Raw genomic sequence first — 14,052 nt, 5'->3', positions numbered from 1 at the left:
TGTATTACTTTTTTTATTATAAATAGGCAGCTGATTAATTTTGTATGAGTTCCACTTGCTCATATAATTTAGTTGTCAAGTAAAATTACTCGAGGCAGGTCAAAACATATAATATTTTGAAATATTTTAGAGATCTATTTCATACTGTTCACAAGAATCCCTTCTTGGGGAAGGAGGGGGATGCAAAAATTTAATGAAATGTGCCGAAAACCGTCAAATTGAATAGCACGCGCTAAAAATTATTAAAATTTTATAACGTACGAGGTTCGCACCAAAACGTTCTACTACCAAAAGGTTCTCCAGAAGCTATTTGTATATTAAGAGAGTAATTGGCTAATGATAGATTGGCTAATTACAGCATAAAAAGTTGAACCGTCAAAGAAAATACAGTCGTAGAGGTGCTTGAAATTGCTTAATAAGGTACAAAAAATTTGAAATCAAAATTTAACTATATTTGCAAAATTAAAAGACACTAAAATATGCCTTTTAGATAAAATGATGATTATGTAAATAAATTATGGATTTTCAGGACAGACGGGAAATACTATTGCTATATTATTTTTTGTAGCAATTGACGACGTTAGATCCTGTTTTCCGTACGGAGGGGAAACAAGCGTATGTCAAGCCGCAGGAGACATAGGAGCCACATGTCAAGAAGTGTCAAACTCATGTACAGAGCCATCTATGTGTGTAGCAACATCATTCCAGTGCCACTGTTCAGCAGGGTTTAGTATCAGCAACAAAATCTGTCGTGGTTTGTATAGCAATTTTTCTTTTTAAATTCTCATTAGTGTAGCTCTAATAATGATGGCTTTTTTTCTCGTGCTGTGGCAGTTAGAATTTAGTTTTGTTCATTCTTTTTTTTTTCAATTTTAATTATTTCATTTTATTTCTAGAAAGTGCCATACTTTGTGAAAAAAAACCCAAGCCCTGACTCGATGCAAATACAATCAATATTTCTTTCTGTTTTTAGTCTTCTCCCACTGGCAACATTTTGGAAGAAATATTGGCAAGTTGCTCCTTTCTTTCAAAAAAGATTGTCAACGATTTCTGTATGTATCATTGAAGGCACTAAGTCTCCTTGGACAATCCTCCCCCTCTCCCTCCGTTCCCATATTAACTTATTATGTGAATGGTTGGTACACTGCATCTATTTTTAAGTGGAATCATGCAAGCATTTTCTTTATGTATTATCGGAGGTAGGACGCGGATGATTGGTGGCTTCAGCAGCCCTATCCTCGCTCTTCTCATCGCAAGCTTTTTTTATGATAATTTATTTTATCTATTCATTTGGAAGGCATGTTGAATTATTTCATATTAAGATAAGAGTTTTGAACCTGAATCTTGCAATGAATTTTTAATTAAATAAATAAAGGGTGAAATTGCTCCAAGGCCCCTTCCCAACAATTCCCCTACCCTTCCCATTGCCTAATTTTTAATGAAATGGTATGTTTTTTTAGTTTTTAGTCAGAATCATGCAAAGATTTTCAATCAGTGGAGGATCAAAGTGAGCGGAGAGCCCCTCTGACGTTATCACCTGTCTCAAACTTCTAACTTTTTAGAATGAATATAAGCAGGTGACGCCTTGTTTAAGCCAGAGTCATGCTACGATTTCCAATCTTTATGATTGCTTAAATTGGGCCTTTGATCTCTTCAACAAAGTCTCACCAGTAACCATTAGGCTCCAAGAGGCTCGGTTTTGTGTCCTTGTGTGTCTTTATGATTGAATTTCTTAATGACTGGAGCTATATAATGTGCCCGCGCCAACACCTCCTTCCCAATGAAAGTGAAAGCAGAAAGGTAGACCTTATTTGAACAAGAATCATGCAAGAATTATCAGTTGGTACGAGTAGAGGACCAAAATGAGCCATTGGCCCCTCCAGCTTGAATATATGGCTAAGCTTCTCATTTTAGGAACCATACCACCTCTTCGAATGGGTGTTTCAGCTTTAGTTAGAAAAGTTGCTACCCTTTTCAAGGCCCTTAATATGCCCACTTCTGAAAATAATTTTTGAATTCTTCAATAAGTTATTTCAATAGAGAGCTGAAAAGACAAATCTCCATATGCTACATGCATTTATTTTCTAGTTGATTTGACTAGTTTAGAATGGGAGATGAGGTTACAGAGACATGGATTCTAGAAACAAAAGTTAGGCTGTACTGCATGAAGAAGCAACTGTATCAATTTGAAAATTTGTTTTGTTTGGAATACAACGCCAAATGTTAACCTGCCAAACGTTTAATCTGCATCTCGTCGTCTAACTCAAGACTCGTTACACTACACTGCTTTCTACTTGATTTTAGTTTTTAAGTGTAAGAGTGGGGATGTAGTTTTTTTTGCAATAATCGTCTGTTAAACTATCATCTTTGACAATACATGTTTACAGTTTCTTCTGATGAGTTTTTGCTATTAGTTTATAATCTGTAATGTGTAATAGCCTAAATGAATAATGCATTTTTAAAAGGGGTGAATTACATTGGATGCCCTGAATCTAAGAATAAAGTAGGTTTTGAGTAGAAAATGGTAGAAATTATGTCTTAATTCGTAGACGTCAAGGACGGAGAATGAAATTTGATATCAAAATGGTCGATTTCAAAAAAGAACGTTCATGAAGAAAGGGAAAGTGAGTAGATACATGCGGAAAGTATAAAAATTACTGATTTCAAAGGTACCTTTGAAGCTAATGCCTGAGCTACACCATGTTCACACTCTCCAATGAAAAAGCAAAAATTCATTATATCTATGAGTACAATATCTTCGGGTCTTTTGCCACATTCCCATTACAGGAAGAAAAACTGCCATTTCAGTCTCTCATATTTTCTAGTTTCAAAAAATTATGCCTTGACTTTAATCCTAGGCTAATGAATCATAAATCATATGGATGAAAGCTAAACACCGTTCAACTTGAAAAATTACTACCTGAAAAATTACTACCTGCACACACTGTTTACACTACAGATCAAATATTATTTACGTTAATTTTGCGTAGCTTTGATTTTGTTTACAAATGTGTGGAAAATATGAGAAAAATTTGTTCTCGGAATAGTGATTGCCATTAGATAGATTGTAAATACAGTTGGGTTTTGTGGGATTACCTTGCACATGCGGTGAATTTTTTGAAGTAACAACATCGATCGATTTTGGCAAAGAGAGTGTAAAATAAGTTTTAAATAGAAATATTTTTTTTCAAGACTTGTTTTAAGAATTTGGTAATTCTTTTTTTTAGGAGATTCTGTTCCTGCGATGTGCCATTTTAAAAATTATCGAGACATTGACTATGCCAGCCTTTAATCAATATCAAAACAGTAATACCTAAGTTTTGCTCTCACAACTCTTCTTTTAGAAAAACCGACGAGAAGCTGCTGCAGCACTTTCTATTGCCTAGGAACTTAAATCGAGTTTAATGAAAATTTGTTGTCTTTTGGAGGGAGGATAAACTGTTTTAGTTCTAAAGCATTTCACAAGCAGAAAAATTACTTTTTCCTTAAAGCGCTAAAAAATTACACTCAATTTTGCATGTATAAAGCGTCAGTGTGAAAAAGACAAGAAATACGGGTATCAAAAGGATTTTCAAGCCAAATTTGCTTTTTCGTATCAGTTACAGGCTTGAAAGCTCCGAGGCTTGAAAGCTCCCTATTATCCCTTTCTGGGATAATAAACAAGTAAATACTTAACAAAACTTAATAAACTGAGCTACAACTGAATATATGTAGGGCCAAAAATTAAATATAGATGGCACCCGTTGAAAAAACAATCTTTATTTCCCTTTCTTCGGAGTGGAAACTTCTCAAATGCTAGGTTATACATTAGGATATTCTTTTTTCTCACAATTTCCTTTTAATTTTAATGTACAATTGTCTAGCTTTATCGTTTTTCTTTAATATTCTGGAGAGTTATGAAAAGGTAACCGTGGTATTAAAATAATGCTCTAGCATCATCTGTAAGACGAATTCTGACATTGTTTTTCGCTTAAAACTCTTGCTATATTTTGTTTAATGAATTCTGATTACACATTTGAAAATACTTCTTAAGGCTTAAAATTCAATTTTGCCAATGACATAGAGCATTAAATTCTTTACTGTTGTATTTAAAAAAAGATCTTTAAGTTAAAAAAAAACTGAGAGCTTTTCTATGAAAAATAATATAAGTGCCCAGTCTCATGGTGGTATTAAAATCATATTAAGTAATAGGGTTAGTTAAGTGTTTGAACTAAAGTTGTAAATTTTCACTTTAGATGTAGATGAATGCAAACTTGGAACATCCCAGTGTTCTTCTCTTGGAGATGCTTCTGCTTTATGCAAAAACAATATAGGTGCCTATAACTGTGACTGCAGTGATGGTTTTAAAGAACTCTTAGAAAATGGCGAAGCACGATGTTACCCAGAGAGAGGTATTAGATATTTTATAGTTTACAGAAACTTGTTGGTGAGGGTTTGGAAAACATAGTAACCTAATTTTATTTCCTTGAGTTTCATCGACAAAAAAGTTGTTGCTATCTATTGAGAACAATTTACTTGCTGCAGTTCTCTCAAATCAAAAATGAAATCACCAGGAATTACTCTAGTTTTTGAAAAATAAAAAATCTTTTGAACTCGAGGTTAGCTGGGTTCAGGTCTTTCCAGGGGTATGTATTTTGTTGGGGTAGATCTCACGGTACAAACTTCTCTTGAGGCGGTTTTTTTTTAAGTTAATTTTTCTCGTTGTCTCTTCTTTTGTGGCAAATTTTCCTTTAGGCAGATGATCCTGTTACAAAAATTTTCATGACCCAAAAATGATGGAAGCATAGGAGGACATAGCTGAAGATGTTACCATGGTCAATTTATATTGCCAAGTCTTCAAAGGCCAAATTTTTCTTACGTAGAAATGATCAGTTGGGTTCTATACATAACAAGAGAGTACATATATTTTCATGAAGCCTGGTGGCAATCGAGTCAAATCCTGGAGACAACGAACTGAATTTTATGGTTGTTTTGCTATTATAATATGCGGTGTTTTGTCTAAATGCTGGCGTCCATTTTGAAATTTGCGGGAATGTAATATTTTTAAGATTTTGCCGGTAGGGGAACTAATATTGGTGGCTGGGTTGCACAAAGTTAGCATCAGTTGTCAGATCAAATCAAAATAACCCCACCCTTATGAGATAAACATTCGAAAGTGTAAAATTATCTTTAAGGAACTGAAAAAGTCGTACCTGATCTTAGCGTATAATTTTAAATACAAGTTTGGAATAATGGTTAATAATATTGTGAATTTTGTCAGGTTTTTATGTTGTTTTTTACACCTGATCAGCTCCTTTCCCGCCTGTTACTTTTTACAAAAATTTGTTTTATAATTGTTGTTTTGTAATTTCAATTGTTTATTGCGAAGGAATAGTCACGATTATGACCACTGCTCTGTAGCAATTATTGATCAAGCATTTTGTATGACTCTATTTTGAAATAAATAAATAGCTACCCATCTGTAGTGCAGTGAAATATTGAAATATTCTCAAAAAAGATAGTAGTATATATGTATAAAACCCTACCCCTCCCAAATGCCTGTCAACATTCTCTAACGATATCAGGCTGGTTATAAAAAGTTGAAGCTGATCCACTTTTGTGAAATGTTTTTGGGTCTCTGCTCCGTTATTAGTTCCTTTCTCCGTGCCTATTTCTACAAGTGAAACCTTGGCTCTTTGCTTGTGATCTGTCTTGTTATGGAACTTCCACAAGTTCTTCTAACAAAAACCTTGGCGGCGAATAGTATTTTTGGGTAGCCTTCATGAGGTTGTCCTCAGGTTTATTTTAGCCTAGTAAATGAGACAGCCTTTCGCAGGATTAAAAACAACCCATAGGCATTGTGGGTTTTGCTTGTTTTATTGTGCTTTTTTGTTATTTTAATTGATAACCCGTCTACATCAACATGAGGAGAACGGAGCATAATGGAAAAAAAAGACAAAAGAATGAAATCAACGACATTGTTTCTAGCAAAACACTAAGTTCCAAGACATTGATTTCTACATGTTTCCATGGTCATACGTGGAGCAGATATTTGAAGAAACGGAAGAAATTAGATCTCATTTGGCTCATCACTTCCAAAAAGCTGTAATAAACTGATTCTGAGGTAGCAAATAGCCTTGTAAGAACTGGTGAGGTAAAACGGTTGAAATAGCTTTTCTGAAAAGAGGTTAGAGGCAAATATTCGGTGAGAAGGTTTTGTTTGTTTTAGTGTGCTTTTTTTATTTAATTGACAATCCGTCTGCGAAAATATGAGAAGGACCGATCCTAAATGGAAAAAAAGACAAAGAACGAGAAAAAACATCATTTATGCTAGCAAACAACCCACAATTGTGTTAAATTACACCCCAATACTAGAAAAAAGGAAAAGAAATCAACAAAATATAAATAAAATTCTCGACACCATGACTGACTTGTAATTTTTTTTATACTTATCATGAATTTCAGGGGCAGTAATTTCTGCTTGTTTTCATGAATGTGTGGAGCAGATATTCGGAGAAACAGAAGAGGGTGGACTCAATTTTGCTCATAAATTTAGTAAAAATCTTCCAGAAAGCTGTAACATATAAAATATTAGGCAGCAAAACTACTTTTCGAAAAAAAAATTGAACCATAAGAGGCAGATATTGGAGAGAAGTGTAAGTACTTAGAAGACTGCAATCATGGTGAATATAGATGCCGGTAGGGAGGCCTAGGTATGAGATATCGTCAAAGATCTTAATAGCAAAACTATAAAAGATGGCCTGTGGTGAGTAATTATCTAGCCAGCTAAAAATACCGAATTCTAATTTTTTTTACTGGAGCTCTAGTCCAAGACTTTCTAGTTTCTAGTTTAGTTTTTGGTTTGCAACGATATTTAAATCTTCATTCGTTGCATAAGATGGTATTTATTATGGAACGGGGAGCATACTAAATTCAAGCATATGTGTAGAAAGTGTCGGGGCTTTTTGTGTATCTGGATTGGTCTCAGTTGGGCTCTCATCAGCGCAAATTGGCCTACACAGAGACAGAATTGAATAAACGGCTTTTAGAAGAAGGCATATTTAATCAAAAAGAAATGTTTTGACAGAAAAAGCATGCTGTGCTAGCAAGTGCCAAATTTACTAAAAAAATTTCATATGCTCCATGTAAAAATTGCTAGTCTCGTTGTTTTGTATTTAAGGATACTTTTCATATCCTTCACTAACTTAAAATACTTTCTTCTTCTGCTAGCTCCTGCTATAACAACGACAACTCCAACGACAACTACACCAATAACCACCACACCGGGAACTACAACAACACCAACCACGAAAACAACACCGACTACAACACTAACCACGACAACAACACCGCCTACAACACTAACCACGACAACAACACCGACTACAACACCAACCACGACAACAACACCGACTACAACTCCAACCACGACAACAACACCGACTAAAACACCAACCACGACAACAACACCAACCACGACAACAACACTAACCACGACACCAACACTGACTACGACAACATTGGCAACAACTACTACGACAAGTAAGTTTAGAAAAAGTATTTCCAATTAGTTTTTTTCTTTTGGTAATAAATGATAAAATTTAAAGATTAGAGAAATGGTTTTAGATTCGTTAGATCCCTTAGAATAAGAGTTTTGATTAAGCCTTGTTTTCTTATTAAATCAAGTCTTTTTCCTTCAAATAAAACTGATAAAGAGAATAAATAGAGCACAGAACGAAGTTGGAAAAGAGCTATTTCTTTTAATTAAAAACTGATTTGATTTGCGTTTAATGCTGATTAAAACTATTTTTATTTCAGATGTTACATGTTAAAAATATAAACTTTCCGAATTAAGAAACTTTTGAAGAGTCAGGAATGCACGAGCGCAGTATATTTTGAACGAATTTCGTTGATAAAACACGAAATAAAAACAATGAAAAAAGCACTTACAAATGGGAGTGAGACCCTAACAAAACAATCCAAAACATCTTTTTTTATAAATTTACAATCGTTGGAGTCAAGAATTATTCAGGGAAGGTTATTAAATTTGTCATTAACGTTCAAAAATTAAACAATGATCAACATTTCTAGGCTCTTCTTTTGTAAATATTGTCCAAGAAGTAAAGCAAAATACGAGTGTCAGGAAAAAGAAATTCATTGACTCATATATTCAATCACCCTTACAAAAAAGAGAGGTGGATATTGGAAGGATAAAGTCAGCTGTATAGGCTAAAATAGAAACTACCGAACTTAAACGGATTAGAATATATTTCAAGTAAGTTTTAAATAAAACGAAAGTGTTTTCTACTGAAAGTAAAGAGAAACAATGAAAGTTAAAACGAACAGAAATTTTTCCGTATCTGAGGGGGGATGCCCCCTCCTCAAAACCCCTTTATTCATGGTAAAGTTTCTTAGTACTCTTAAAAAACCTTCTGACCCCTATTAAACGGCCCTTGCGTTCCAGGAGCCGTTCTTGAAGAATTTGGACATAAGGTTGAACTTTATCATAAAAAGCGGAGTATTGAAAAGAGGGCAGAATAATTATTTTATTACTTTCAGTAGAAAAAACTTGTTTAAAAAAATGATATCTGATCGTTTTTAAAATAATCCCAGTAAATCAACTCCCCAGAGAAACAATGTTTCTGTACGATTTGCAGCCATAAGTCTATTCCATTCCATCTTATTGGATCGTGGATTGCCTTTGCATGGTACTACAATATTCGCAGTCATGAGACTGGGTTGACGGTAAGAGATCTAGTAAAATTTAATCTTGTTAATAGTAGTGCATCACCAGGTGCTGAAAACCTGGCACTAAGTAAGGTGGGACCTGGCTTGTACAAAGCTTCCAATCAACTTAGTGTCACCGGAGCTTCGTGTTGTCGGTTTGTAAGCTAGCTTAATCGTTTTTCTAAACTGTAAAAGAGATTTAGTCTGGGGTCTGCACTGGTGGGACCTTTAATTCCTTGAGGTCCTTAGACGATTTGTATCAGTTAGACCATAGGAAAATTGTAACACGGGAAGACGTTGGATGAATACTATTTTACTGAGATTTTAAATGACGAATTTAGTCTGCTTTGATTTTATGTTGATTTTACCTTTCTGGATGATATTCTTCTCCCCGGCAAAAATTTGAATTCTAGTTATGCACAATATAACTACAAAGTACAAATCACCAAGTCCTAATGTATTCACAAATGAATCAACGAGTGAAATTGAATGACAACAAGAATATTGACTCAAATACATTTTTACATTCAGTTGTAGAAGCAAATAGACAAGATCTAACGTAGATATAGATTTTTGTTTCTATCAGGAGAAGCGAATGCCCTTGTTAGTACAATTAGAAACATTTTGCTGCTAAGCTTAAGCAGCTTTACAGTAAAGGAAAATAGAAATGGTAATAACCTGCTATAATTTTTTAAAAACACTAACTTAGTTACACTAAACATGGAAGTTATTCTTAGAATGGCCAGTATAAATATGGTACTTGCTCGATGGTAAGCAACTGGATCTTATTGATCATGTTGGCTTAATCAAAGACTGACTTGACCCAAACAAGACATTGGGGTTTATAGAAGTTCCGTAGTAGAGTCCTGGGTTAATTTGAAGCTATATTTAGGAAGGAAATATTATTATTTAGGATTACTTATCGGATAGTTCAGGGTTTATAGACTCCAGGATGATAATATAATAGGAACATTACAAGAATATTTGGAAGTGAAATTTTAAATTTAAAATTTTATAAGGTAGAAGATGGATAAAAATTAAAGGAAAATATTTTGTAATGCAGGAATCTGGAGGAAAATTGAAAAATAAGCCAGGAACATTAGCAAGCTTAGAAGAAGGAAGAATGGTATTTGTTTAATTTCTCTTGCAAGAGTAAGAGAAAAGAAGCGAAACTAAGGATGTTATTAAACTATAAATTAGGGAGATATGAAATGATGGTTGTGGATAAGATAGCAGATGATATGTAAGATGCTTCCTGATGTAAATTCAGGGTATTTTTTCGGCATGGTAGGATATTGAGAGAAAATTTATAGCCTGGACTGCTCCCAGCTATACATAGGAGTGGAGCCTAACTTGATGATAAAGAGCCTGTGAAGGAATGATGAACTCTTAGTTTGAGACTGTATTAACTCTTGATAAAGGTGTGGGAGTTATATAACACTCAGATGAGAAAATTTGGGATTATATAATTGAAAGAAGACTTTTTATGGTAAGGCTTGAGTTGTTGTAGTATGGTAAGTAATCTCTTTGACATATGTTTGTTGAAAGATTATAGTTTCTTGCTATTTCCTATGTCATTCTTACATATGTTTAAAATACCTATGGTAAAAAAGCAAATATTAAACTATTAAAAAGGGCTTTAGTTGTCTTATTTAGCAGATTTAGCTTTCATGATATTGGTTTCATACGACACTAAACCGTCCTAATGGATCATAATTTTTGACTTCTTTTATTTCCAAGAACAATTGCATATTGCCCTCACATTCTTTCATTTTTTACAGATCTTAAGCCAAGTGGCTCCAAAAGTAAATGGGAAGTATTGAAAAATGCAATGGTTTTCATTTCAGTTGCTGTTTTCAACGTTCTCATGTCACCTTTTCTTCTGATTGGTACAATTTTGACACTACCTATTAGATTGCTTAACTTTTTACTTCAAGAACAAATTTGTCAATCTCTATATTTTTTGGCCAATCAAAAACTAGTAAGTCCATCAGAACAAATTCAAGAAACTTTTGAGCTCTAGTTAAAAGGAAAACATTCAAAGTCTAATTATGCAGTTTTTCAGTGTGCAGCATTGAACTCAATAAATTCTGTTGTTGATTTTTTTTTTTTTTTTAATTAATATGCTTAATAGGAATGGTTACTTTTGCCGTTTTGATAAGCTTCTTTCCTAAATGTCCAGTCTTGGCAAACTAATCTTAAGTTCTAACTGCCAGTCTTTTTGGCCTTACTGGCCACTTAAAAACTGCATAACTGCAGCTAATTTGAAGTCCTAAGAGTGCTTCATCAGGAGCAATTAGAAAATTTAGTGGCAATGAAGATGGCTTTCATTAAATGTGAGAGAAGTCCTGGAGCTATCTTTTGTTGATTTTCAACTTGAATGTTGTGTTATATCTTATCTTATAGCTCACAGATATTACAATGCTTGTGCACCTTTTATTTAATATTCGTTTGTTTCTCAAAGAAAGTTGTTGTTCTTGCAATGACAAATAAAGTGCATTGCTAGAAATATAAATTGTTTTCAGTAAAGTGCAAATGACACTCTAACCTTCAGAATGTGAGATTCTTGTTTCTATAAATCATTGTTGGCCGGATTTTATCGACCTGTAATATATTTCTGTTTCATGTTTTTTTTAACGGCCCTTATTGTTCGGGGATTGGAACAAAACGTCAGACTTGAGCATAAAAAGTGAGGACAGGAGTAAGCAGTAGCCCTCCTCATATAATGAACAGTTTCTATTTGTTTTAAACTTTTATGTCACTTCTTACTTTCTCGTAAAAGATGGTACAGGCCTATCCAAGAAATAGTGGGGGATATTGCCCCCATAACTCTCCTCACTGTTTGCTTTTAAATGTTATACGTAAAAGTTTTTAAAACAATGGTAACGTCCTAAATTCGGAGTGTAAATATTTGTCTGAGCAACTAATCTAAAAAAAATCCACAAAACAAGTTTTTCAAACAAAATTACAGTACTCAATTAAGCCAAAAATTTTCAAAAATAAAGTCAAATAATCTTCCAAGCGTAAAACTATCAGACATGACCATCAATAAATAAATTGATTTATTGAATTTTTTTTTAATAAACCCGAATGAACTGAATTAAACTCAAAACAAACAGAAATTAATATGATTAGGGATCACAACCCCTACGTCTTCTCAAGGTTAGAAAATAATTTGTACTTTGCTGAAAAAACAAATGTTTTCACTTTTATAACTTCATTAAATTGAAAATTATTAAGATTTTAAATAATCAATATGAGCATGTTTATATTAAACTGACAATGTGCATTCAGTTTTTTTTTCAGTAAAGTGTAAATTATGTTCTGGCCAAGAGAAAGCATAGGGATTGTGACACTTAATCATGTTAATTTCTACTTTTTGATTCTGACACGATTATTTGTTGTAATATCTGTTCGTTTTGGGTTTCATTTATTTATTGATGCTGATTTGTGGTAGTTTTACGCTTGGTAGATTATTTTATTCTATTTTTGCTCATTTTTGGTTTAACAGAGTTCCAGACTTTTCTTTGAAAAACCTTTTTTGTTGAAATTTTTTTTAATTAATTCCATAAAGAAATTAATTTTGTTATCTACAGATCCTTGGGGATTACATGGATAATATGCCCCTTAATAACTACTTTGCTGCTCAAGTTGTTTTCCATTTGCTGAACCTTTGTTCGATAGAATCCACAGATCGCTTAAATGTTTGCCAAAATATTCTGGCAATTTTTCTTCCATATGGATTTTTCTGGATTATTTTTTGTTTAAATTTTTTTATTATTCAGTGATATTTTTGTGAAACAGAAGTTTCACAATTCCACCTTTGTGAATGTAGAAGCTTTGAACCAAATCAAAAGAGTTAAACTGAATTATTGTTTTCAAAACGGTTTAGATTCAACATACCAGGAACCTAGTGGGGTATTAAGTTCACAAACACTTAAATAATCTGGGAATTTTTCTTCCAGGTAGATTTTTTGTGGATTATTTTTTTTAATTTGTTTATTTATTTAGTGATATTTCTTCAACATGGCTGTTTTTACGTCAGCTTTTGATACAAGAATTTTTCTTGGTTCGGTTTAACTCGACAACAAGAATTTTTCAACATCAATATCCTTACTAAAATAATTCATGCCGGCTTGACGACTGGTCACAAACAAAGCACAAATATGCTTGGAAAACACAACCAGTACAAAATTTATAAATTATACAACTAACCCAATCATCACTAGAATAAAAACAAATAGAGAACAATACAAAAGAGATATTAATAATAATTACAGAATAATAAATTATATATATATATATATATTTATATATATATATACATATATATATATATATATATATATATATATATATATATATATATATATATATATATATATATATATATATATATATATATATATATATATATATATATATATATATATATATATATTTACATATATACCCCCAGGGCATGACTTAAGACCCTTGTCCCGAGGGCTGTGGTTGATGTCATCCTCAGAGACATAATTTCGGGACCTTTCAATTACGTTGAACGAAATGGCTATCTCAAAATTGTTATTGGATGTGTTTGGTGGAATTGTGGGAGTAGAAATGAGGTTAGTTGCCCTCAAAACACTTTTTACTATAAAAAAGGAACTGGTTCTTTTAATTTCCAAACAAATAAGCTGTTTTTGAAGTTCCTTTGACAACAAATGGCCATCTCAAAATTTCTATCAGATGTAATTTCGGGAAATACGTGGTGTGGGTAGGGATTACTGATGACTTTCAATCTTAAAAAGAGCATTAGAGCTTCTGATTACCAATCCAATGAGCCCCGTCAAAAGTATTGTATATAGATATACCTTATAAGCCCCGAGGGCAAAACTTATAACCCTCGTCCTGGGAGCTCTAGGGGGTTGTCATCCTAAAAGACATAATATCTGGACCTTTCAATTACTTTGAACAAAATAGCTATTAAAAATTAATAAGAATAATAAAATTTTTATTGGATGTGTTTGGTGGAACGGTGGGTGTAGAAATGAGGTTAGTCGCCCTTAAAACACTTTTTACTATTAAAAAGGAACTGGTTCTTTTAATTTCCAAACAAATAAGCTGTTTTTGAAGTTCCTTTGACAACAAATGGCCGTCTCAAAATTTCTATCAGATGCAATTTTGGAAAATACGTGGTGTGGGTGGGGATTGCGGATGACTTTCAATCTTAAAAAGAGCATTAGAACTTCTGATTACCAATCCAATGAGCCCCGTCAAAAGTATTGTATATAGATATACCTTATATGCCCCGAGGGTATAACTTATAACCCTCGTCCTGGGAGCTCTGGGGAGTTGTCATCCTAA

The 14,052-nt window shown here is 33.2% G+C and overlaps 1 protein-coding gene across 6 annotated transcripts in view; it reads left to right on the top strand.

The window, feature by feature from the left end:
• LOC136040562 (fibrillin-2-like) overlaps positions 1-11,759 on the top strand; it is a 91,373-nt gene extending 79,614 nt beyond the window's left edge. For all 6 annotated transcript variants that reach the window (XM_065724784.1, XM_065724783.1, XM_065724785.1 and 3 more), the window contains 3 exons: positions 569-754; positions 4,236-4,391; positions 10,488-11,759. In XM_065724784.1, coding sequence (XP_065580856.1) covers positions 569-754; positions 4,236-4,391; positions 10,488-10,729 — 584 coding nt within the window. In that variant the 3' untranslated portion in view covers positions 10,730-11,759. The remainder of the gene's footprint in view (positions 1-568; positions 755-4,235; positions 4,392-10,487) is intronic.
• The last annotated feature ends 2,293 nt before the right edge of the window (positions 11,760-14,052 follow it).

This window comes from Artemia franciscana, chromosome 21 (genome assembly GCF_032884065.1).
Source record: "Artemia franciscana chromosome 21, ASM3288406v1, whole genome shotgun sequence".
NCBI lineage: Eukaryota > Metazoa > Arthropoda > Branchiopoda > Anostraca > Artemiidae > Artemia > Artemia franciscana.
The sequence above is the reverse complement of the archived record's forward strand: the minus strand, read 5'-3'. Positions and strand labels throughout refer to the sequence as shown.